Source organism: Palaemon carinicauda, chromosome 7, assembly GCF_036898095.1.
Source record: "Palaemon carinicauda isolate YSFRI2023 chromosome 7, ASM3689809v2, whole genome shotgun sequence".
Taxonomy (NCBI): Eukaryota; Metazoa; Arthropoda; class Malacostraca; order Decapoda; family Palaemonidae; genus Palaemon; species Palaemon carinicauda.
In genome coordinates this window covers 58,358,990-58,382,608 of record NC_090731.1, presented here as the reverse complement: position 1 = coordinate 58,382,608, position 23,619 = coordinate 58,358,990, and the positions used below count along the sequence as shown (strand labels likewise).

The window sequence follows — 23,619 nt, the reverse complement described above, 5'->3', positions numbered from 1 at the left end:
TCTTGAGCCCAATATAGTGTGATATTTCATGCTCTCTGGAGAGAGAGAGAGAGAGAGAGAGAGGAGAGAGAGAGAGAGAGAGAGAGAGAGGAGAGAGAGAGAGAGAGAGAGATTTTACTTATATTCTGATCATAACATTTCATTATCCGTTATGTACAAGGCGAATGAGATGATTATTGGTTATTCGAAAAATAATATCCCAAATAACCCATCTGGGAGTCATGCAATAATTTGGGGCTTCACTTGGAGAAGTAGGAACATTCGAGACCAACAATGGATTCATATGGATTTTTTATATCTCCGTGAGCGTTAATAATGAAATTTTAAACATATAATAACACAAATTGCGTTAAAACCTCTGGTAAATATTGAAAGTCTATTTTCATTACAAGGCAGATTGATTGTTATCAACTCTTTGATGAGGGATAATACTTATGAAATCTGGCATATTACAGTGATGAAGGGAGAGTTGGTTTCCGATGTATCTTTAAAACGTAAACAGTTTCTCCAAATGTAACTTTAGTTGTAGAATTAAGCAGAATAATGATACATAGTAATTGAAAATAAATTAATTGAATCTTGAGAAACATAAGACAATAATATTACATGACAGAGAGGTTAACCTTATTGCCCCAAGCAAAGTCATTTATTTTAGCTGTTTCCGAAATATCATAAAATATTCTTTAAAAGAATATATGCAGAAACAACTTATTACATATGACTTTAAATTAACAATTAGTTGGTTAATTGTCTCAATAAATCAGCAGTTTATTGAACTGTGTTTAATGGAATTTCCTACAGATTATATTTCTATCAATGGTGCATTTATTTTCCTTGAAAGAGTAATTATTACCACATTTTTTTTCCAATCGACTTTATCTTTTGATTATTTTTGAGCTATTCAACGCTTTACAAAAGATATTATCTATACTAGGTGAGTTGAATTTTATGGAATTGGTGTTTATACAGAATATAGAAGAATTATTCGATTTACTGTTATGAGGTAAGGCTGGGTCATCCTTAAGTTATTTTACAAAGGGGTGCTATCTCTCTCTCTCTCTCTCTCTCTCTCTCTCTCTCTCTCTCTCTCTCTCTCTCTCTCTCCCTCTCTCTCTCTCTCTCTCTCTCTCTCTCTCTCTCTCACATTGAAGTATTTTATTACCAAAAAGAGGAGCAAAAACAATTCTCCAAACCTAGTCTCCCATCTGAGTTTTTCTTCTTCTTATAAATCCAACCGATAAACTTCTCCTAATGACTTTATATAATTCAATCATAACCTAGTCACTTTTTCATCATACCTTTCTTAAGGGATATCGTTTGAATCTGCAGGAAACTCAATTAAGTAGTCATAGTCTATTTATCAATAGAGATATTTTCCCAGAAATCAAATCATTTCTCCCCTCTGCCACAGCTGTATTCCCAATTGGTCTGTCAATGCGTGTGTTTTTTTTCTATTACTGGGAAAGTTAAATAACTAAATTTTGGTCCTGCTTTTTCGTTTAGTCTGATTCTATTATGGTGAAATTGGCAAAATAAGTAATTATTACTTTTATTTCAGTTTTCTATGTTGGTTTGTTCAATTGTTGAATATAATCGTAATGATAATAATAATGATAATCGTCAAAATATATATTATGAAATAATAGTAATCGCTATAATACAATAATCATTTTTGTGCTATCATTAATGAAACCAATAGTAATATAAACATCAATTATCAATTGGTTTGTCTATTGTAAGTCTCAAAAAATCACGAAACTTGAGATAAAATCTGGTCTGTACATTTGAAGATATTATTTACCAGTCAACATTCAAACTTGGCATATTGAGGGGATAAGGTACATAAAATCTTACGAGGGGCATTTTTTAAAAAGTGCCCTACGCATTACGAGCAGGCACTTATATACAGTATATACTCTTATTCTTCTTTCCCACGGTTATCTTTGTTTTAAGTGGTCTGTTGCCTGATGCGACCTCTCCAATGCCCTCTATTAAAGGCTTTCTCTTCCACGAAACTTCATCGCTCGATATCAAACGTCAGCCTCTCTCTCTCGATCTTCTCCTGCTAACACGTTCTTCCTAAGCCCTCCTCACTCCTCCCCACCATCCATCCTCAACACTTGCCCACACCAACTCAGTCGTGATACTCTTATCACCGCAGAAATCTTTAATGCCTGCCAGTTTTCTTATTTCCTAATTTTCCAATCTTTCTAACAATGACATTCCCAAAATGCACCCTAGCATTCTCATCTCTGTTCTCACAATTACACATAAATAGTGTTTGAGAGCTCACTATACCTGAAATAGATATGGAAAAGATAGACCCTAAGACATGGAACACCTAATTATATTTTGGAGCTTATTCTGATTTACAATTTACGTGTGTCTCTGGATAGGATTACGTTAAGACTACAATATAGTTTTTGGAGAAATATTCTAAACTTAGTTTCTTCTCACAATTTTTAAGGACCCATTTTCTTCCGTCGCGACGTTACACTTTAGTTATATTAATTGACATTTAGTTTCTGAAAGGTAATTTGTAACTTTTAATTTCAAATAAGTTGGTATTGCAAATCCTATATGTATATAGAGTATATATACATATAATCAGCTCAATACAGATCTCACAAAACTGATTTTAAACTAGTCATTTACGAACGGATTTTGAGTCACATATTGACTTGTATATTGTTAAATTGAGTTTATTATTATTATATTATTTATCGAGATGTAGCCCAAAAATATATATGATGAATATTGAGCTCAAAATCTTTTATGGTTTTTTTTAATTCTATTTATATCCTTTTTATGTAGTCCTCTCAACAAAGTACATTTCAAGTTTTGTTCCTACAAAAATATCTGTCTTTTCTTTTGTATTTCTTTTTGCGGTAATTATTAAATGCAATTCATTTCCTGATCTTTTGCTTATAAACTAAAACTTTTGTTTCACTTAGGTTTTCCTAAAAGTAAATTGTTCAGGAAGTTTCCAATCCTTATTTACAGAGAGTTATTTGTATTAATTAGATCTTCTACAGTAGCTCACGTCATTCCAATTGTCTATTGTTTATGATTCAAGTCAAGACTATTAATAAGATAGAGAAATCTAGAAGCATTGTGGTTATATGTTACCTCAACAAGAAATTACTAAAAACCTACAAAAGAAATTACTAAAAACCTCCACCGTGAAAATAACTGTAACTACATTTCAATATTGAATCAATCTTATGGTAATGTCCCATAATGAAACAAAATCTATCAATGTTATCTAAAGGGGAGAGTATAGGCTACACAAAAATTACTCATAAAACTTCTGCTATCTAAATTGAAAATTGCACTCCTAATATATTAACGATTGAAGATTCGAAATTCCAATTTACACAAAGTTTGAAGTTAATACCAAGTAGCAGAAATAATGGACAGGATACCAACAGAACATAATTCTATTAAGAAGTCATAATTGAATCGGACAAGACCAGCCAAACACACCGAATATTCATTTGTGAATGTTGGCTGTTAGGTAATTACCGTATCCGAAATCATTTTACTGATGCTGTTCGGTGGAATTATTATTCGCTTCATGCAACCAGTCATGCGGAATATTCAACTGTTTCTAAACAGTACACGCCCAGGGCTCTCCCTGCAACGCTGTTTCCAGGAGACTAAAATCATGAATTATGGTCTTAGCTCGAATCGGATTCTGGTTTTCATTAAAATGGGATGCGAGGCCATCCCAGCAGTTTTGAAGTTTGATTTTTACACTGCTGTGAACATTCATCCAGCCTGTTGATGAAATTCAGAGAGGATTTACGACCTTGTGAGTTTTATACTTCGATATTGTTTACGCCTTTATGAAGAGTGGACATTCACCCCCGTCTCTTTTGTCTGTTTGTTAGTTTGTCTGTTTATTTTAGAACAACTTACATAGAAAACGTCTGCAAAGATTTTGACTAAAACTTAATAACCATCTTCTTAAAGTCTTTCAATGACGCGTTTTATATTTTGCATTATATTATTATTCGCTTACCTTATATCAAATGGTGAAGGGCTTTTATTTAACGGTTTAGTTTCATAATAATATATTAGCACTTAACTAAGTACCCAGCTTTTTATTTTTTTTTTTTTTACTAACGAGCACTCGCACACCATACAGTAATGGGTATGGCGTCCCACAGAACCTAATCTACAACTTCAATAGAGCAAGCTAATTGAGCTCAAATACCGCGTACCTAAACTAACTGGATTAGGTGGATGTCGTATTTCAGTACCCCCATTTTAATCTTGTTGTGATTTGAACCTTTTTAAGATTTTATACGTTTTGATGTTGGGTAAAAGATATTTTTTAACTTTTTTGGGGTCATTAGCAATCAGAGTTCTTTTTATTACTGTTATTTAACTAAGTTCTTTGAAAGCCAATTTGTTTTTGCACTTGTGATCGAGTTTCCCCCATCTTCTTTCTCTAATTAGAGCCATTCTTCACTTAAACATTGTTAAAAACACGTTCTTCAATCGAGGTAAGTATAATGATTATACATGGAAGTCTAAGCATACAAACTATTTGAGATGTCCTGAAAACTGAATATTAACGTAATTCCATGAGGCGAGTGTAATGAACAATTACTTCTCACGAGCCAGCAAAATCACACTTTGAATATCGGCACTTGCAACCACTTCCTCCAACACTATTTCTAACAAATACTTTTCAGTCTAAAAACGACGATTTCTCGAAACATGATAAGTGAACAAAAGAGGTTATTTTTTCGCAGTTGAATGGCGATGCGAATACTCTCTCAGATGAGTCCTTTTGTTAAGAGACAAAAAAGTTATTGAAGTGAAAAATTCGGAACACTTTTTCCCCTTTTTCACAGCGCCTAATACAAGGGCAAGGAATGAGTAGGGATGGAAGGGAGAAGTTGCTGAGGGGGTTGGGGGTGGGGGGCGTATTATTCGATTGGGAAGTTTTGATATAAAAATCTCTTTAATATTGAAAGATTATTAATAGATGATAAATATATCAAGATTCATGTTACGTAAATATTTGAAGTAATAGGAAGGTTTCAGCTAAGATTAAAATCAATTTACAAAAAGCAAAAACCACTTCAAAGGTGAATGACTTCATCGCCTTTTGATTGTAGAGATCAGATTGGGAATCAAGTACCATTGAAAATAAAACCAGTTGATTTTAATGTCATAAAGAATTAAACGATATAAGTATAATAAAAAAGATTTGTGAAAAAAAAAATATCATTACGTGGTTATACGATATTTATTTCGTCAATTTATTGAAAAAAAGAATAATAAAGAGGAAGAAAAAAAAACTATCTTTCATTTTGGACGGAGTGACTCTAGTAAGGTATCAGAGGACCTTTATGGATGAGACTGTAAGACCCTATCCTCTCTTCCGAGAATAGATAAAGATGAAATACCCACATTAACTTCTAGTTTATTACTCTTTAATCAGGGTTTTTCTTTTGGAAATCAATCACTTGTAACTATGATGATCTAAAAAACCTATAGATCAGGGATATAATACCCTCGTCAATAGGCACAAAGGTAATCATTTTTACTAATGGTAGCTTTCTATCATTTTTTATGTAATGTTTAATACTCCGAAATTGTTGTTATCATCAAATGGTGATGGGATGGTGTAATTTTTATAAATTATTATGAAAATCAGGATGTATAATTTTTTCTTTAGTATTGCATACAATTTCATGGACATTCCTTTCTTTTCTTCTAGGTACACTGCTTTTTAACACTGATATGTTGCAGTCCTTATATTTTGCTTTTTATTGTAGGTATATATTAATTCACATTAGCGTTTCTCTGACCATCATTTTAAAGAATGTGCATTAAGGACTTTTATTTGATTTTGTTAGTATGTAACAGTGATTATATTGATAATTACATAATCCATGCCATCTAAGATGGGCGTGTCCATTATATATTATGAGAAAATAACATTCTCCTTGTCATAAAAAGTCATTATTCTAATCATGTCTGATTCTATATGGCTGTACGTTAAAACAGTATACAGACAAAAACACGATTGCTGGTATTAAAAAATATATGCGATTACAACTGAGGTCAAAATGACAAAAATTGTAGTTACCTCCGCCAACATGAAGTTGGAAGGAGGTTATGTGTTTTTGTGTTTACGACTGGTGTTTGTGTGTTTGTTTATGTGTGTGTTTGATAGTGGACACCCTCCTGACTACAATGTTAATCATAGAGTAATAAAACTTGCAGGGAATAAATGTTATGTAAAATGATAAAAACAATTAAGCAAATTGTCCAATTCACGTAATCAGCCATAGGTTCGGACATCGTTGTCACAGAGACTTCAAACTTGGTTCATATTTAAGTGCATCAAAATTCACGGTAATTATTATGTGTTAAGTTCGAATGTCAAGGTCAAGTCCATAGTCAAGGTCAAACAAAAGGTAAATTTTCGGTCATCTACCACATGGCCACAACATTAATCGTAAAGTAATGAAACTTGGAGGGATTTTAAACTATTGTGTAAAGAGATGGAAATGATTAAATTTTGGAAGGTCAAAGGTCAAGGTCACGGATTAGTAAAATGTCCATAGAACGTAATTAGTTATAAGTTTGTACATCCCTTTCAGAGAGACTACAAACTTGGTTCATATTTGATTGTATGAAAATCCAACCAAATTCTTAGATATTAAGGTCAGAGGCCAAGGTCAAGGTCGAGCAAAAGTTCTAGAAGGGGGAGGTCTGTGCTCTACTGAGTGCCCTTCCAGCTATGATATGCAATTGCCAGATAGCCATGTTTATTCGTGTTGCCAATTATAGTCAAAATTATCAGTAATTTTTGTCGGGAATAATGACCTTGTGATAACGATGAGATATAAGAAATACCAGTATCCTTTATCATCTGAATGCTGAATTAGCTTTCAAATTATAGTTTCGGTGTATTTTATTTAGTCTTCTTGTGGCATGAGGATATTCGTTTTCAGGTGGTATAGGGAATGTGATAATTAATGAGATTATTAATGCTTTATTATGTTGAAAAAAGGGCGATTCTCTTCGTTATCTGGCAGTATTTCATTTATAAAGATAATACCAAGAAATGTATCCTCATGACTTTTGAAAAGTAACAAATATGAATTGGATTACCTTCTTACTATACCGAATTTCTTTAACTAACCTAAAATCAATTCCGAATATTCATATATTCATATTGTACTTATATCATTTTACTAGTTGAATTTTTAAATTGTTATCTATAATAATCGTAGCCTACTAGTTCATTGTGAAATGCTGAGAGAGAGAGAGAGAGAGAGAGAGAGAGAGAGAGAGAGAGATTTTACTTATTTTCTAATCATAACGTCTCATTATCCTCTACGTACAAGGCGAATGAGATAATTATTGGTTATTCGCATAATAATGAACCAAATATCCTATCTGGGAGTCATGCAATAAATTGGAACTCTACGTGGGGAAGTAGGAACATTCGAGACCAACAATGGTAGATTAGTAGTGCCAATAAATATACCAGGAAAACTAAGGAAGCTACACAGGACATTAATCCACTACGTACCAGCATCGATAATGCAGCGACTATTTAATGTACTGCCAGCTCATATAAAAACATATCAGGAGTGAGCGTAGATGTGTTTAAGAATAAGCTCGATAAATACCTAAGATGCATCCCAGACCATCCAAGACTGGAAGATGCAAAATACACTGGAAGATGCATTAGCACTCTCTGGTGGATATACGAGGTGCCTCATACTGAGGGACCTGGGGGAACCCAAACAAAAAATAAGGCAAATAAGGCAATAAGGCATAAGTATTGTTTATATCTCCATCAGCGTGAATGTCAAAATTTTAAAGACATAACAGCACATATTGCATTAAAAGATATGGTAATTATTGATATTCTATTTTAAAAAGTCGCCAGATTTATTGTTATTGACGCTTTGATGATGAAGAACACTTATGAAATCTACATAGAAACGATAAAAGGAGAGTTGGTTCCAGGTGTGTTTTTAAAACGTGAGTATTTTCTCCAAATGCAGCTGATGCAACATTAGTTGTGGAATTAATCAGGATAATAATACATAGTAATTGGAAATAAATGAATGGAACCTTGAGAAAAATAACGCAATAATATTACATGACGGAGAGGTTAAACTTGATGCCCCAAACAAAGTCATTTCTTGTAGCTGTTTCCACAATATCATAAAATATTCTTGAAAGGCGAATATGCAAAAACTATTTATCCAATATGATTTTAGATAAACAACTATTTGGTTAATTGTCCCAATTAGTCAGCAGCTTATTGAACTTTATTTAATGGGATTCCCTACAGATTATATTTTCATCAATAGCGCTTTTATTTTCCTTCAAAGAATACTTTTTTTTTCAAACGACTTCATCTTTAGATAATTTTTGGGCTATTAAGCACTTTACAAAGGATATTGTCAATAGTAGGTAAGATGAATTTTTAAAAATTGATATTTATACAGAATATTAATGTATTATTTAAATTACAGTTGTGAGGTAATGTTCGATCATCTTAAAGTTATTTAAAAAGTTGTTCTCTCTCTCTCTCTCTCTCTCTCTCTCTCTCTCTCTCTCTCTCTCTCTCAGTTTTAATAATGTTTTGGAGAGTCATTTCATTTGTAAGTACAAATAACCTCAATTCAGCAGGTATATGTACAGAAGAATTGTCATTGACTTTTATCTTTCTTCGTGTTGTAGTACAGACACTTTTCCATAATACCTTTCATAAAGAATATCGTTTTGAATTTCCAGGGATCTCAATCAAGAAATCACAGTCTATTTATCAACAGAGATATTTTCTAAGAAATTAAATCATTTCTCCCCTCTCCCACAGCTATATTCTCAATTTCCCTCCTAATTCATGCGGTTTTTATAATAACGGGAGAGTTAAATAACTAAATTTTGGTAGTGATTTTTTACTTTGTCTACTACTGTTATGATTAAATTGGCTGGATAAGTAATTGATACTTTTATATTAGTTTCTATGCGTGTGTGTTCAATTGCTGAATAGTAAACGCAATGATAATAACCTTGATGAGCGTCAAGATATAGATAATAGAATACGAGTAATAAAATTAATACTCTTTGAAATTTTTTTTCTATCATGAAATTAAACCCATTGTATGATGAACATCAATTATCAAGTGGTTTGTCTATTGTATGTCTCAGGAAATTACGCAACTTGATATGAAATCCGGTCTGTAAATTTGAGGATATTATTTAGTAGTCAACATTCAAAATTGGTATCTTGAGGGGATAAGGTACATAAAATGTTACGAGGGGGATTTTTGAAAAAGTGCCCTGTGCATAACGAGCAAGCACACGCATATATACACTTATTATTCTTTCCCACCATTATCCCTTCATTAAGGGGCCGGTTGCCTGATCTGCCCTCTCCAATGCCTTCTATCAAAGGCTTTCTCTTCCACGAAACCTCATCTCTCTATATCAACAGTTAGCCTCCCTCTCGATCTCCCATAATAGGTTCCTCCCAAGACCTCCTCACTCCCTCCCCACCATATATCCTCAACACATGCCCATACCATCTCACTTGTGACACTCTTATCACCTCTGAAATCTTTACTACACCTGCCATTTTTCTTACTTCATAATTTTCCAATCTTTCGAAAAATAATACTCCAAAAATGCACATGACCATTGTCATTTGTTTTCAGAATCCCATAAATAGTGTTTCAGAGCTCACTAATATCTAAAAGAGATATGAGAAAGATAGACCGTAAAACTTGGAAGACCTAATTAAATTTTGGAGCGTTTTCGGATTTGCATTTTTCGTGTGTCTGTGGACAGCATTACATCCAAACTAGACTTTAAATTTTGAAAAAATATCACCAAGGATAAGTATTTGGTCCTGGCCGACCTCATTATATTTTGTAGATGCTACGGATATGGATACAGATTCTAGAGTAAATTCTCATTTTTTCACCATTTTAAAGATAACGTTAAAACTACTCGACTATTGTTGACAAAATTTTTACCACATTTACATCTTAGGTCATGGACGAGCCATTACAATTTTGATAATCTAGATCCTGATTCTAGTATATATTTTTTTGAGCTCAGGCCATGTCGTTCTGATGGAGCTTCCTAAAAGGTAGCTTCCTAGGGTATATTTGACTACAGTGATATTCCCAGAGAATTTTACCTTAAGGTATCCAGAATTCTAACTCCTGGAGCGAATATCCCTAAATAATCTCACAGGGATATCGCATAATATCAGAGGACGTATTCTTGACACGTCACATAGCTATCTTCACCCTGAACAGTATTAACACTGCGAGGGGTTACAGTGACAAGAATCTGAAACAAGAATGAAAAGAGAGCTGCTCATAAGGCATCTCTCCTATTCCGTTTCAAGTGTGTATCTGATGAAGGCGGTAGCGCCCTTTCCATTCCTTTTCGTGTAGCTATACTACTCGATGTTTTCCCTTGTGTTCTCTCGTTATTTTGGATTTAATTCAACTTTTTGATGATGTCTCCGGCCTCTTCTGCCTCTGGAAAGTTGATTATTATCTTTACTGCGTATAAATGTAAGCTCTTGTCGTTTTGAATTAAATCAAAAGTGATATTAACGTAAACAAGAGCTGTTGCCTACCGAAGGCATCCTGGATGCTATCGCTCGCTATATATGGGTCATTTAGTTACCTAGAGCGACGTTCCCGGTTTGTTATGCTTTAATACTCTAGCTATCTAGCTCCTCTAGGAATGCTTATATGATGCCGTTAGTTTTTAGTTCGGTGATTTGGGTAACCGATCTTGCCCTTCGCGAGGTTTAGTAGCCTAGGCATCTGGTCCTAGTACTTACATGCTTGATATAAGTTTTTCCGAGTATTATATTATTGAAGCTATAGGCAAATATTTTATACATGTGAGATATTGTTGAATGTTCTTTCCAAGATTCTATACGAGAGAGTTTCGTGAGTTAGGTAATCGATTCTCATCGCACTTAGGCTAGTAACCTAGGTACAGTAGTATACTTTTGCACATCCCCGATTGTTCTTTTCTCCTCCGGAGGCTAAGTTCAATTCCTCTCTCCCTTTGAGTAAGCCTTTGGCTTAATCCTGAAGTCTCGGCCGCCCTTCAAGACATCCAATTGGACGATAAGATGTTGGCGGTGTCGGATTCCACTGAGAAGGACCTTCTAGGAGAAGGTCAGGAGGAGGAGCTGTCCCAGGCTCCTCAAGTAGAAGAGGAAGAAGTCGACGAAGTGTCGGTTACATAGATTCCGGACCAAGAACCTGTTCCCTCTACATCGTCTGCTATCCCAGATGAACTGAGAAGGACTCTTTCTTCCATTGTTGAGATGATCCAACAAATTCAAAGGAAGAATGATGAGAAGGAATCTGCAATGAAACTGGAGATACGCAGACTTGCAACATCACGTGGGCCCCAGAAGCTGCTCAACGTGACAGATCTTCTTTTGTGCTTGGACACCAATCCTTGGAGGTATGCCGAACACATGCCAATGACAACCAGGAAGATCATGGTTTCAAAAAAGTTGGGAGCAATTCCCCTGGAAGAGGTGGAATTTTGGCAAAACAAAGATTCTTATCCGGACTACTACATCCGTCTTAGGAAGGAGCCAGCCTCAAAGGAGGAGACGGAGCCGAAGGAGGCCATAGTTTTTTACCATAGTAAAGCTCAGGCGTTACTAGCAAGCTCAATGAAAGAGAGGGGCTTCACTAACTCAAAGGTGCCAGCCTCGAGTAAGAAGCTTCCCTCCTTTGTGGCCTCTCCTCCTAGAGCCTTTCCCCTCATGGAAAAGGGATATAAGGCAGCCTTAAAGGCGGTGGAGGCAGGGAAACCATGCCCCACCTTGGAGGAGTGCAAGCCGTTATCTCTGACCTTGCTCTTTGACCAAGAAGACTGGAAGGACGTACACCATACCTTCTCAGTCGGGAAGCTGGAAGCTGATATAGCTGAAAGTCAGTTTGGTGAGGAACTTCCAAAACTGTCGGAGGTTCTCTTGCGTAGAGAGCAAGAGATGAAGGAAAGACTTGCGGCATCGATGTAATTGCAAACGACATTTGAAACGATGGTAAGGGACCCCAAGAACCAGGACATGTTCATGGTAGTGGCCAAAACCCATCTGGCCAAAGTTACGAAGGATCTCTATAGCTTTATTAAAGCTAGGAGAGCCTGTAGAGAGTTCGTGTTCGCCTGGGCTGCGGTGAGGCACGAACCGAGGAAACTGATCTCCTCTCGTATCTGGGGTAAAGACCTCTTTCCCAACGAAGTGGTTAAAGAGGTAGTAGACAATGCCGCCACAGAGAATAGGAACCTTCTTAAAAAGAGGGGCTTAGAACTTAAGAGAAAGTCTTCTCCAGATTAGGGTCCCCAACCCAAGAAGAAGACGAAAAGGCCTAGGCCATCCTCTCGGCCGGCTAAACACTACCGACAGCAGCAACAACAACAACTTCCTGTGACCGCAGTGCTTTAGATAGTGGCACAACCTCCAACCATGTGCCAGCTGGTACCTTAACAAGTTGCGACACAGTCGCCAGTTTTTAACCCACCCTTTGAAAAGCAGACTTCTTCCTTTTTTTTGAAAGCTAGAGGAACAGCCATATGTTCTTCTAGACGCCCTTCAAGAGGAAGGGGATACAGGGGAGGACGCGGTCAAGGAGGCAATGCCTCAGGTCCACAACAGCAGAAGTGAGATACTTCCAGTAGGAGGGAGACTACAGCTATTTAGGAATCGCTGGACCTTCGATCCCTGTGCCTACAGCCTAATAAAGAATGGACTAGGTGGGAGCTGGAGTAGTCCTCCACCTCCATTTCTTCAATTCTCCCAACACTCATCCCCCGTACTGGAAGAATATGTCTGAGAGCTCTTAGACAAAAAAGTGATCTGAAAGTTAAGTCCATAAAATTCCAAGGAAGGCTGTTTTGTGTTCCAAAGAAGGACTCAGAAAAACTCAGAGTCATTCTAGACTTGTCGCCACTCAACAAGTTCATAGTGAACTACAAGTTCAGAATGTTCACACTTCAACACAAAAGGACCCTACTGCCCAAAAGGGCATATACTGTCTCTATAGACTTGTCTGACGCTTATTGGCACGTTCCAATTAATCGTCACCTCTCCTCTTACCTAGGCTTCAAGTTACATAAAAAGCTTTACGCCTTCAAAGCCATGCCTTTAGGGCTAAACATAGCCCCAAGGATTTTCACGAAGCTCGCGAATGCAGCCGTCCATCAATTATGTCTCAAGGGGGTCCAAGTAGTAGCCTACTTGGACGACTGGCTGGTGTGGGCAGCATCCAGGACAGAATGCATGCAAGCTTCTAAGATAGTGATCCAGTTTCTGGAACATCTGGGATTCAAGATGAACATTAAAAAGTCTCAACTTTCTCCAGCTCAAAAATTTCAGTGGTTAGGAATCCACTGGAATTCGGAGTCACATCGACTTTCCATTCTTGGTAAGAAGAGGAAAGAAATAGCAGGATCTGTCAAGAGACTATTGAAATCCAAAGGGATATCAACACGCGAACAGGAGAGAGTGCTGGGCTCTCTACAGTTTACTTCGATAACAGATCCAGGGCTAAGAGCACAGCTAAAGGATGCAACAGGAGTCTGGAGAAAATACGCATCAAACACGTGAAGAGATCTAATAAGACTACTACCAACTCAACTGCGAACGCTTCTCAAGCCATGGTCCAATGCCAACCAATTGGAGAAATCAACTCTTCTTCAACCTCCTCCCCCCTCAGTAACTATCTACACAGACGCTTCAAAGGAAGGGTGGGGAGGTCACTCTCATCAGATGAGAGTTCAAGGAGCTTGGTCCAATCATTTCAAGTCATTTCACATCAACCTTCTAGATGCCATGGCAGTACTTCGGACACTAAAGAAAGTATCTCCTCGCCACTCGACCACATAAGACTGATTCTAGACAGCGAGGTGATAGTGAGATGCCTGAATCGACAAGGGTCAAGGTCACCTCAAATCGACCAAGTGATGTTGGCCATATTTCGTTTGACGGAAAGGAAGAAATGGCACCTGTCATCAGTTCACATTCAAGGGTTCCGCAATGTGACAGCGGACGCTCTATCCAGGTTTACATCTATAGAGTCAGAATGGTCCCTTGACATAGGATCGTTCTCCTTCATCTCGAGTCAAGTCCCGGAGCTGCAGATAGACCTCTTTGCGACGAAAGACAACAAGAAAATAGATCGTTACGTGTCCCCATACGATGATCCGCTAGCGGAGGCAGTGGACGCTATGTCCCTGGACTGGAACAGAGGGTCCAATATTTAACTGTTCCCTCCACACAACCTTCTTTTGAAGGTCCTCGATAAGCTGAGAGCCTTCAAAGGGAAAGCAGCAATAGTGGCCCATAAGTGGCCAAATAGCGTTTGGTTCACTCTGGTATTGGAACTACGTCTAAAATTCGTACTGCTACCGGATCCATCCCTGTCTCAGCGAGTACAGAAGTCGACTGCCTTCGCTTCATCACAGAAAACACGGAACCTATATCTCATGATTTTCTCTCCTTAGCGATGAGGAAAAGATTCGGTGTTAAAAGTCAGTTTAGACTTGCAGGAAACCAGAAGACATTATGAGGCTTCAGAGAAGAAACATATATCCTTTGTCAAGGCAAAGAAACCAAAAGAAATCTTGACAGATTCCTATTCATCATTCTTCATTCACCTTCATAAGCAAGGTTTAGCAGCCAACACAATTCTATTGTTCAAGCCTGCTTCAACAGGACAGATACCATATGCCTTACAGGTCGACCTTTTTAACAACATTCTTAATGAACTACAAAGGCCCATGCTAGGCTTAGCCCTTCTGCGCCTCCAAAGACCCTTTGCATGGTCATTGGAATGCGCTTAGAAGGTTTTGAATTTAAAGTCATATTTCTACTTGTACTCGCTTTGGGGGCCAGAGTTAGTGAAATAGGGGCTCTCTCTAGAGAGGAAGGCCACGTCTAGTTCTTGGAAGGAGAAGTGAATCTATATCCAGACCCAACGTTTCTTACCGGGAACAAGCTATCCACCAACAGGTGGGGTCCCTAAAGAATCTGCCCTCTGAAGGAAAATGCATCTCTATGTCTAGTGGAGTGCCTAAAGGCCTATCTTCATAGAACTTCAGACTTTATGGGAGGATAGCTGTTCAGATGAGAAAGCCTGGGTTCAAAGTTATCTATAACTAAGGGCGAAACTCACCCGTGTTATTCCCAGAACGGATCCAGACAGTACACCCGTTAGTCATGATCCGAGGAAAGTTGCCTCTTCCATAAAATTTCTTTAATTATATGGACTTTGAACATCCTTGTTTGTACACCGGCTGGTAGTCATCCAAGGTGTTATTTACACACTATGCGAAGCTAGTGGAGCAACTTAAGATGTCTGTGGTAACAGCAGGTGAAATTCTTTAATCTTCTGTTTCAAATCTGCTAGGAGCATTGTAATTAACTTGGGAGGATTATTTAAGAGGGTGCGCGTGTAGTCAGTGTATATTAATACACACTGAGCGATAGGCCACGACAGTGTCCTTACTAACTGTTCCATTGACGTCGGTGAACTATAGCATAATACGGATACTTGTGCCAAGCATTTCTTACACTAGTGTAAATAAACAGTATACAGTATATATCATTATTATTAATAATTCAATTGAAGTGGAAAATCTGTTTCCTGGTAGACAAAACAATATTTTCTGTTGACTGTTTTTCTTTATTCTTTAATGCATATCATCCACATTTTATAAATTTCATAAATGTTGATCTAATATGTAGGTTTATTAAATTTTAATAAACTTATTCGCCCACACTCATTTTATTAGAAATGTACTGAGCATTAAGATGAAAATATGGATATTTTTATCATGGTATGTCTTTTAAGATTGTTCCCTGATTCAAGCAAAAGTCCACTCACTTCAACCCTTCCTTGGAAGGGTCGACATGGTAACCTAACGGGATAGTGGCAGAGATGCAAAATCTTTATCCAATAGTTAATAAGAGTAGTCACATCGGGGAAGGTGTCACAAATTCATACTGACATTGGTGACTCTCATAAAAACTTTGCTTTATAATGTATAGGGCGAGACCACTATACAAGCATTTCATTTTGTCATTCATAGTTATTATGTACTCCTCGAGACTTTTTACAGAGTCTAGTACGACTCTTCCCTGTAGGGGGCAGGAAGCACTAACATAGTTCATGCTTAGATGAAATGATGTATGACGGTAACATCATAGGTCTCTAGGTCTAGACGGACCAGGAAAATATCGATTGAGAATCCACAGATACAGTAATGCTCTGGTAAACTTCCATCAGGACGACATAGCCTAAGCCCAAAAAACAGATTTTGAGCGAAGCGAAAAATCTATTTTTGGGTGAGGTAGCCATGTCATCCTGGTGCACCTGCCCTTCTTTTTATTGTAAAAGGGCTTATTGACCCCTCCCTATAATAGAGTATCTGTAGCACCTCGTATATCGCTACAAGGAATAAAGAGGGTGCTACCCGCCTTCATCAGATACACACTGGAAACGGAATAGGAGAGATGCCTTATGAGCAACTATCTTTTCATTCTCGTTTCAGGTTCTTGTCACTGTAACCCCTCGAAGCGTTAACACTGTTCGGGGTAAAGATAGCTATATGACTTGTCAAGAAAACGTCTTCTGATATTATGCGATATCCCTGTGAGATTATTTAGGGATATTCGCTCTAAGAGTTAGAATTTTGGATACCTTAAGGTAAAATTCTCTGGGAATATCACTGTAGTCAAATATACCCTAGCATGCTACCTTTTAGGAACTTCCAACAGAACGACATGGCTACCTCACAGAAAAATAGATTTTTTGCTTCGCTCAAAATCCGTTTTATTTGTCTGTGTGTCTGTGGACAGGATCACGTCAAAACTTCTCGACGGATTCTGACAAAATTTTCCTGGTGGATATTATTATTATTAATCTTATTATTATTATTATTATTATTATTATTATTATTATTATAATTAATTGCTAAGCTACAACCCTAGTTGAAAAATCCGAATGATATTCGCCTAGGGGCTCCAACAGGGAAATTAGCCCAGTAAGGAAAGGAGACAAGGAAAAAATAAATATTTTAAGAATAATATTAAAATAACTTTCTCTTATATAAAATATAAAAACTTTAACAAAACATGAGGAAGAGAAATAAGATAGAATAGTGTGTTTCCGAGTGTGCCCTCAACCAAGAAAACTCTAACCCATGATAGTGGAAGACCATGGTACAGAGGCTATGACACTATCCAAGACTATGGAACAATGGTTTGATTTTAGATTGTCCTTCTCCTAGAAGAGCTGTTTACCATAGCTAGAGAGTCTTTTCTACTTTTACCAAGAGGAGAGTAGCCACTGAACAATTACAGTGCAGTAGTTAATCCCTTTGATGAAGAAGAATTGTTTGGTAATCTCAGTGTTGTCAGGTGTATGAGGACAGAGGAGAACCAGTAGAGAATATGCCAGACTATTCGATGAATGTGTATGCAAAGGGAAAGTGAACCGTGACCAGAGAAGAGGATCCAAAGTAGTACTGTCTGGATAGTCAAAGGACTCCATAACTCTCTAGCGGTAGTATCTCAACAGGTGGCTGATGTCCTGGACCACCTACCTATAAGCTAGGTAATGGATGACTGCATTAATTTCTTTCTATGATCCAAATCCAGATTCAGAATCGGAATTTTAATTTTTTACCATTTTAAAGATGAAATCAAAACTACTTGACGATTATTTCACCACTGATAGATCTTAGGTCATGGAAAACCCCATTAAATTTTGGGGGTTGATCCGGGTTGGGATGCGGATTCTAGTTAGTTTGTTTACTAATTTATGCTTTTGGCTGTGTGTCTGTGAACAGGATTACGTCAAAACTACTCGACGGATTTTGACGAAATTCTCACCACATGTAGATCATACGGCCGTATGCTAAGAGAAAATATAGGGCCTCCAATTATAGGGCCTTCTTTATACCCTATGGAAAGTGTAGGGGAGCCCTATATTTTTCGGTGCTATGTTTAAAGCCTCTTCTAGGAAAGGGTGTGGTTAGTATCCCTGCTGAGAGGGTGTCTGTTGTCCTCTAAACAGTTGGTATGCTGGAAGAACGTTTTATTTACATTTGTGAGGGCAGAGTTGCCAGGTTTTCTAAGTGAGAAAAGTCCAACTCCTGATCAACTGCAGATTTAAAAGGTCAACCCATAGAGTAAAAAAAAAAAAAAAAAACTATATTATAGCATTTAAGGCCAACCTTTTTTATGATATTGCTAAAGGCTAAAAAATTTCAAAAAGGGCCAAATTTGAAGTTTTTAGCCTGAAAAAAGGCGATCCTGGCAACTCTGTATGAGGATATTTACTAAGTTGGGTACACGTGTGTCGTTCCTACGGGCCAACCAAGGGAAAGGCCCGTGCCAACAACAAGTGTTGGCTTTAATACCCCAAGAAGAAGAAGACGTGTGTCGTCCATTCCTGTTCTTTCAACGAGTTAATGACGACATATAGACAGTGGAAATGGCTGAAAAGGATTTTATAAGAGCAAGATACATAACTACAAGTGAGAAAACAATGCTGGTGACCTTGATAGAGGAAAGGAGCGAGATTTTATTCAATAAGAGCCATGACTTCCGCATCATCCATCGAAAAAAAGCAGCATGGGAAGAAGTCACTAGCTTATTTAATGCTGCTGGTTATGGACCACCAAGAAGCCAGCAACAGCTGAAGAAAGTCTGGGAGAATACAAAAGGAAAGTAAGTATTCTTAAACACATTAAAGTAATAGTACTCTTGACTCACTTCCTGCATACATAAGCAAGCATCAGCTTAGGGATTGGCGAGGATGAGTTTTATTTAGGCTATATGTAAGGAATAACATAGTTTTCAAAGGCTGAGCAAATAAATAATTCTCATTGCAGTTTGTACTATTCTTAATTTCAGACTTCATACTGGTTAGCCTAATTGTTTGGCTTTTATTCATAATTTAAGGCTATATACTGGCTAGCCTAATTGTTTGGTCTTAATTTCAGGCTATCTGCTGATTAGCCTAATTTTTTGGCTTTTATTCTTAATTTAAGGCTATATACTTGTTAGCCAAATTATTTGGTCTTAATTTCAGGCTATATACTTGTTAGCTTAATTGCTTACCTTTTGTTCTTAATTTAAGGCTATATACTGGTTAGCCTAATTGTTTGGTCTTAATTTCAGGCTATATACTTGTTAGCCTAATTGCTTGGCCTTTGTTCTTAATTTAAGGCTATATACTGGTTAGCCTAATTATTTGGTCTTAATTTCAGGCTATATACTTGTTAGCCTAATTGCTTGGCTTATGTTCTTAATTTAAGGCTATATACTGGTTAGCCTAATTGTTTGGTCTTAATTTTAGGCTATATACTGGTTAGCCTAATTGTTTGGAACAAAGATATTCATTTAACCACTGAATTGTTGTAAAAATTTCAGAGCAAAGAAACAGCATGCAGCCTATAAGCGAGAGACTATGAGGACAGGTGGTGGTGCTCCTCCTAAGTCTGAAGATGAAGAGACTGCTAAAATCCTTACTATCATAAGTGATGACCTTGATGGTGAGGAGAATGAACTGGACTGTTATGCACTTCAGAGTACTGGTAAGTCCTACTTTGATAATTCTACAGAAAGCTCTGCTTGGATGTTTTGCATATTTTACTGATTTTCATACAAATGTTTTGTTTCTCTATTAATTTTTTCCCATAAAATTGAGAGGAAGTCACTTGTTTTACGCATATCCCCTACCTATCAATTTATAAAGATAATGGAATCATGCAGCTCTCACCTTCTTGCACAGTAATTAGGGGGTTATTTAAATTCTGGGAAAGCAATAATTAGCAAGATATGTTGAAGAGGGGAGAAGGGGTTATAAAGAGAAAATAGCTCGGTTTCCTCACTAAACGACATGGAACTGACGTCAACATAGTCAACTAAATAGAAGTTCGAGATGCCAGCGTACATTTGATATACTGTACATTCAAAATATACTTAATCAAGAATTGTGATTACTCAAAAGTGTCACTATTTGTAAATTGCATATTATAAGGACACTTGTGAGTAATTAATCCATTTTTAATTAAGTATATTTTGAAGATACAGTAAATCAAATGTACGCTGGCATCACGAACTTATGTTTATATAAGCTGGCATCACGAATTCTGTTTAGTTGACGATGTTAACGTGTCAGTTCCAAGTCGTTTAGTGAGGAAACCGAGCTATTTTCTTTTCATAAACCCTTCCTCCCTCTTCAACATATCTTGCTAATTATTGCTTTCCCAGAATTTAAATAACCCCCTAATTACTGTGCAAGAAGGTGAGAACTGCAGGATTCCATTATATTGGAGTAAATGGATAGCGTGGTGTTCTATACTATTACCCAAGAATCATGTCTAATATGGTGTGACCCACAACTGTGTAATTGTTAGGATTAGGTAAATCCTTCATCACTTAAATATTTGCTTTACTTTTATGGAATCTTTTATAGAATTAGGAGGAATTAGTGGCCCCACAGTTTGCAAAAGTAATGTTCTCCAGTACAATCATAGCATAACTTTATTTATTTTTTTTTTTTTTTTGTCTTTTCAGGACAACCACATACTGTGATTGGTATCAGAAATAATGGGCAAAAATGTGAGATAAGGTTTGATTCTCAAATAATGGCACAGCACAATAACAACTCTATACACTCCATCACAACACCTCCCAAACTCACCTCAACTGAATTCAACACAACACAGAGCACACCAGCTGGCAAAGTCTCCTCTCAAGAAGCTAACATGACACAGGATACTCAAACAAACACACCCACCTCTATGCAGTTTAATGCCAGAGACACCCCAACAGAATACACTCCACCTGGCCAATCAAATTTTACCCCAGCCCGAAAGCGCTGACAAACAAGAAAGTTCACTCAGGAGGCCAGCTTTGAAGCATCTCTTGAAATGCAACGGAAGGAGCATGAAAAGACGATGGAAAGCCTCAGCCTAGATATTGAAGTTAAGAACCTAGATATTGAAATTAAGAGAGAAAAACTAATAACAAATTAAAAAGAAAAATGAGGATGCAAACCTTTGTCTTCAGGCTCATCAAATCTGGGTTGATGTGGGCAAGAAAATGTTGGAAGTAACAGGGGAACTAGGACAGGTGACCAAAAGAATTTGTGATAAACTCGATGCTTTAAACTGATCTAATGTCACTTCAAGTTTTTCAGTGCAATATAGTATTATATATATTTCGGCTGTGATGAAATTATGCATTGTGTTCTAGTCTGCAATGTATTTTGACTACTGTACTGTATATTTTTGTGGAAATTGAAATTACAAATAACTGTTTCTGGTTTATTTTCCAAACCTGTACCATATATATATATATATATATATATATATATATATATATATATATATATATATATATATATATATATATATATATATATATATATACTTTGAATTTGGTTTTTGGTAACTTTAAGCCTAGTGGTGGTGATTATTTTTTTCCTAAGCAAAATATTCTCTGATGATTTGCTGTCTTTTAAAGACTCCTTGGATATTTCTCATTGCTTGAGGTTGCTGCCTCAATTCATCCTCTTGTATGTTTCCTTGGGCTTCTGGGTCATCTGGATCATGAAGTTCATGAGTTACATTATCTGGCTCAGGTACTCTGTAGGCGATGGCCAAATTGTGGAGAACTGCAGCAGCAACAATTATGTGTTTGGTGTTTCTCATAGAAGTCCTCATTTTCTTTCCAAGGCAAGCAAATCTTCTTTTTAATAGTCCAAATGCTCTCTCAACACTGTTTCGCATTCTTATGTGAGAAGCATTATAGCGGTTCTCTCCACGGCCATGAGGAGCTGTCAGAGGAGTCAACAAATATTCACGACATGGATAGCCACTGTCATCCAACAAGTGTCCAGGCAGAATACCATCTTCGAGTTCCTGACAGAGTCGACTATTTTCAAAAATATTGCTGTCATGTGCACTGCCAGGCCACCGAGCTACAATGTTGTAGAGCTGCAACTGAGGACCACAGACTGCTTGTACATTAAATGAAAAAGAACCTTTTCTATTGCGGAAAACTTCAGGACGCGGGTGACTTGGCATCTCAATTGCAATATGAGTGCAGTCAATGTGCCCAATTACACCTGGCATTCCAGCTATAGTCATAAATTCATGCTTAATCCTGGTGATATTATCTTGGTCTGGAAACTTGATGAACTCTGCACACAAACTTCCAATTGCATATGCTACCTTGCCAACACATCTACTAACAAAAGACTGTGATGCGTCACACCAATCAGATATACCAAGTTGGTCGTTTCCAGTGGCAATGTATCTCAATCCAATTAGGACCTGCAGGTGAGAAGGCACAGGACAGCCTGTGGAAAAAGAAAAAATCATGAAGTACTTCACTCAAACCATGTCCAGGCATAATTCTCATCTGTTTTTACTTAAAAAATTGTATAATCTTTTACTGCATGAAGCATAATATCTGTAGGCAGCTTCATATAACCTTTCAAGTAACACATTTAGCAGAAACCAATAAAATAACTTGCCTAAGTAAACTAAGTACAGCAAATGCCTCAACCTTTTTTTACCAATGGCACACTTAAGATCTCATAAGAATACCACAGCATACAGTATACTTGGCAAAATTCAAAAGGGTATACATGTAATTATAAGATAGAACTACAGACATAAAAAAATACCGAGTATAAATAACAACTTATTTTACTTCAGTAAATATCACCATACTGCTTGAATTAGTTGTGGCATAGCATTGTGCCTTGGCCCACTGGTTGAGAATCACTGCAGTAGGCTACAGTATACAGACATAAAAATCACTTTTGCTTGTGCTTACAGGTAATGAAGGCACCTTATGTACAGTACCTACCTGGTACATTATTATTAAGGAAATGTTGTTAAATAAGTAAAAATGACGGTAATAGTATAGAACACCACGCTCTCCATTTACTCCAATATAATGGAATCCTGCAGTTATCAACTTCTTGCACAGTAATTAGGGGTTATTTAAATTCTGTGAAAGCAATAAGTAGTAAGATATGTTGAAGAGGGGGCAAGGGGTTATGAAAAGAAAATAGCTCGGTTTCCTCACTAAACGATTTGGAACTGACACGTCAACATCGTCAACCAAACAGATTTTGTGATGCCAGCGTACATAAACAGAAGTTTGTGATGCCAGCGTACATTTGATTTACTGTATATTCAAAATATACTTAATTGAAAATGGATTAATTACTCAAAAGTGTCCTTAAAATATGCAATTTACAAATAGTGACACTTTTGAGTAATCACAATTCTTGATTAAGTATATTTTGAATATACAGTATATCAAATGTACGCTGGCATCACGAACTTCTGTTTATGTACCCTGGCATCACGATCTGTTTGGTTGACTATGTTGACGTCAGTTCCATGTCGTATAATGAGGAAACCTAGCTATTTTCTTTTCATAACCCCTTCTCCCCTCTTCAACATATCTTGCTAATTATTGCTTTCCCAGAATTTAAATAACCACCTAATTACTGTGCAAGAAGGTGAGAGCCACAGGATTAC

General features: G+C 36.9%; 1 protein-coding gene and 1 pseudogene across 1 annotated transcript in view; one reads left to right on the top strand and one right to left on the bottom strand.

Annotated features, from left to right (window-relative positions):
* Positions 1-18,542: 18,542 nt before the first annotated feature.
* On the top strand, positions 18,543-21,313 carry LOC137643578 (myb/SANT-like DNA-binding domain-containing protein 3; annotated as a pseudogene).
* Positions 21,314-21,506: 193 nt separating this feature from the next.
* LOC137643576 (putative nuclease HARBI1) overlaps positions 21,507-23,619 on the bottom strand; it is a 2,351-nt gene continuing 238 nt past the window's right edge. Inside the window, exon 2 of the mRNA XM_068376306.1 lies at positions 21,507-22,421. Within this exon, the coding sequence (XP_068232407.1) occupies positions 21,544-22,421 (878 nt within the window). The 3' untranslated portion in view covers positions 21,507-21,543. The remainder of the gene's footprint in view (positions 22,422-23,619) is intronic.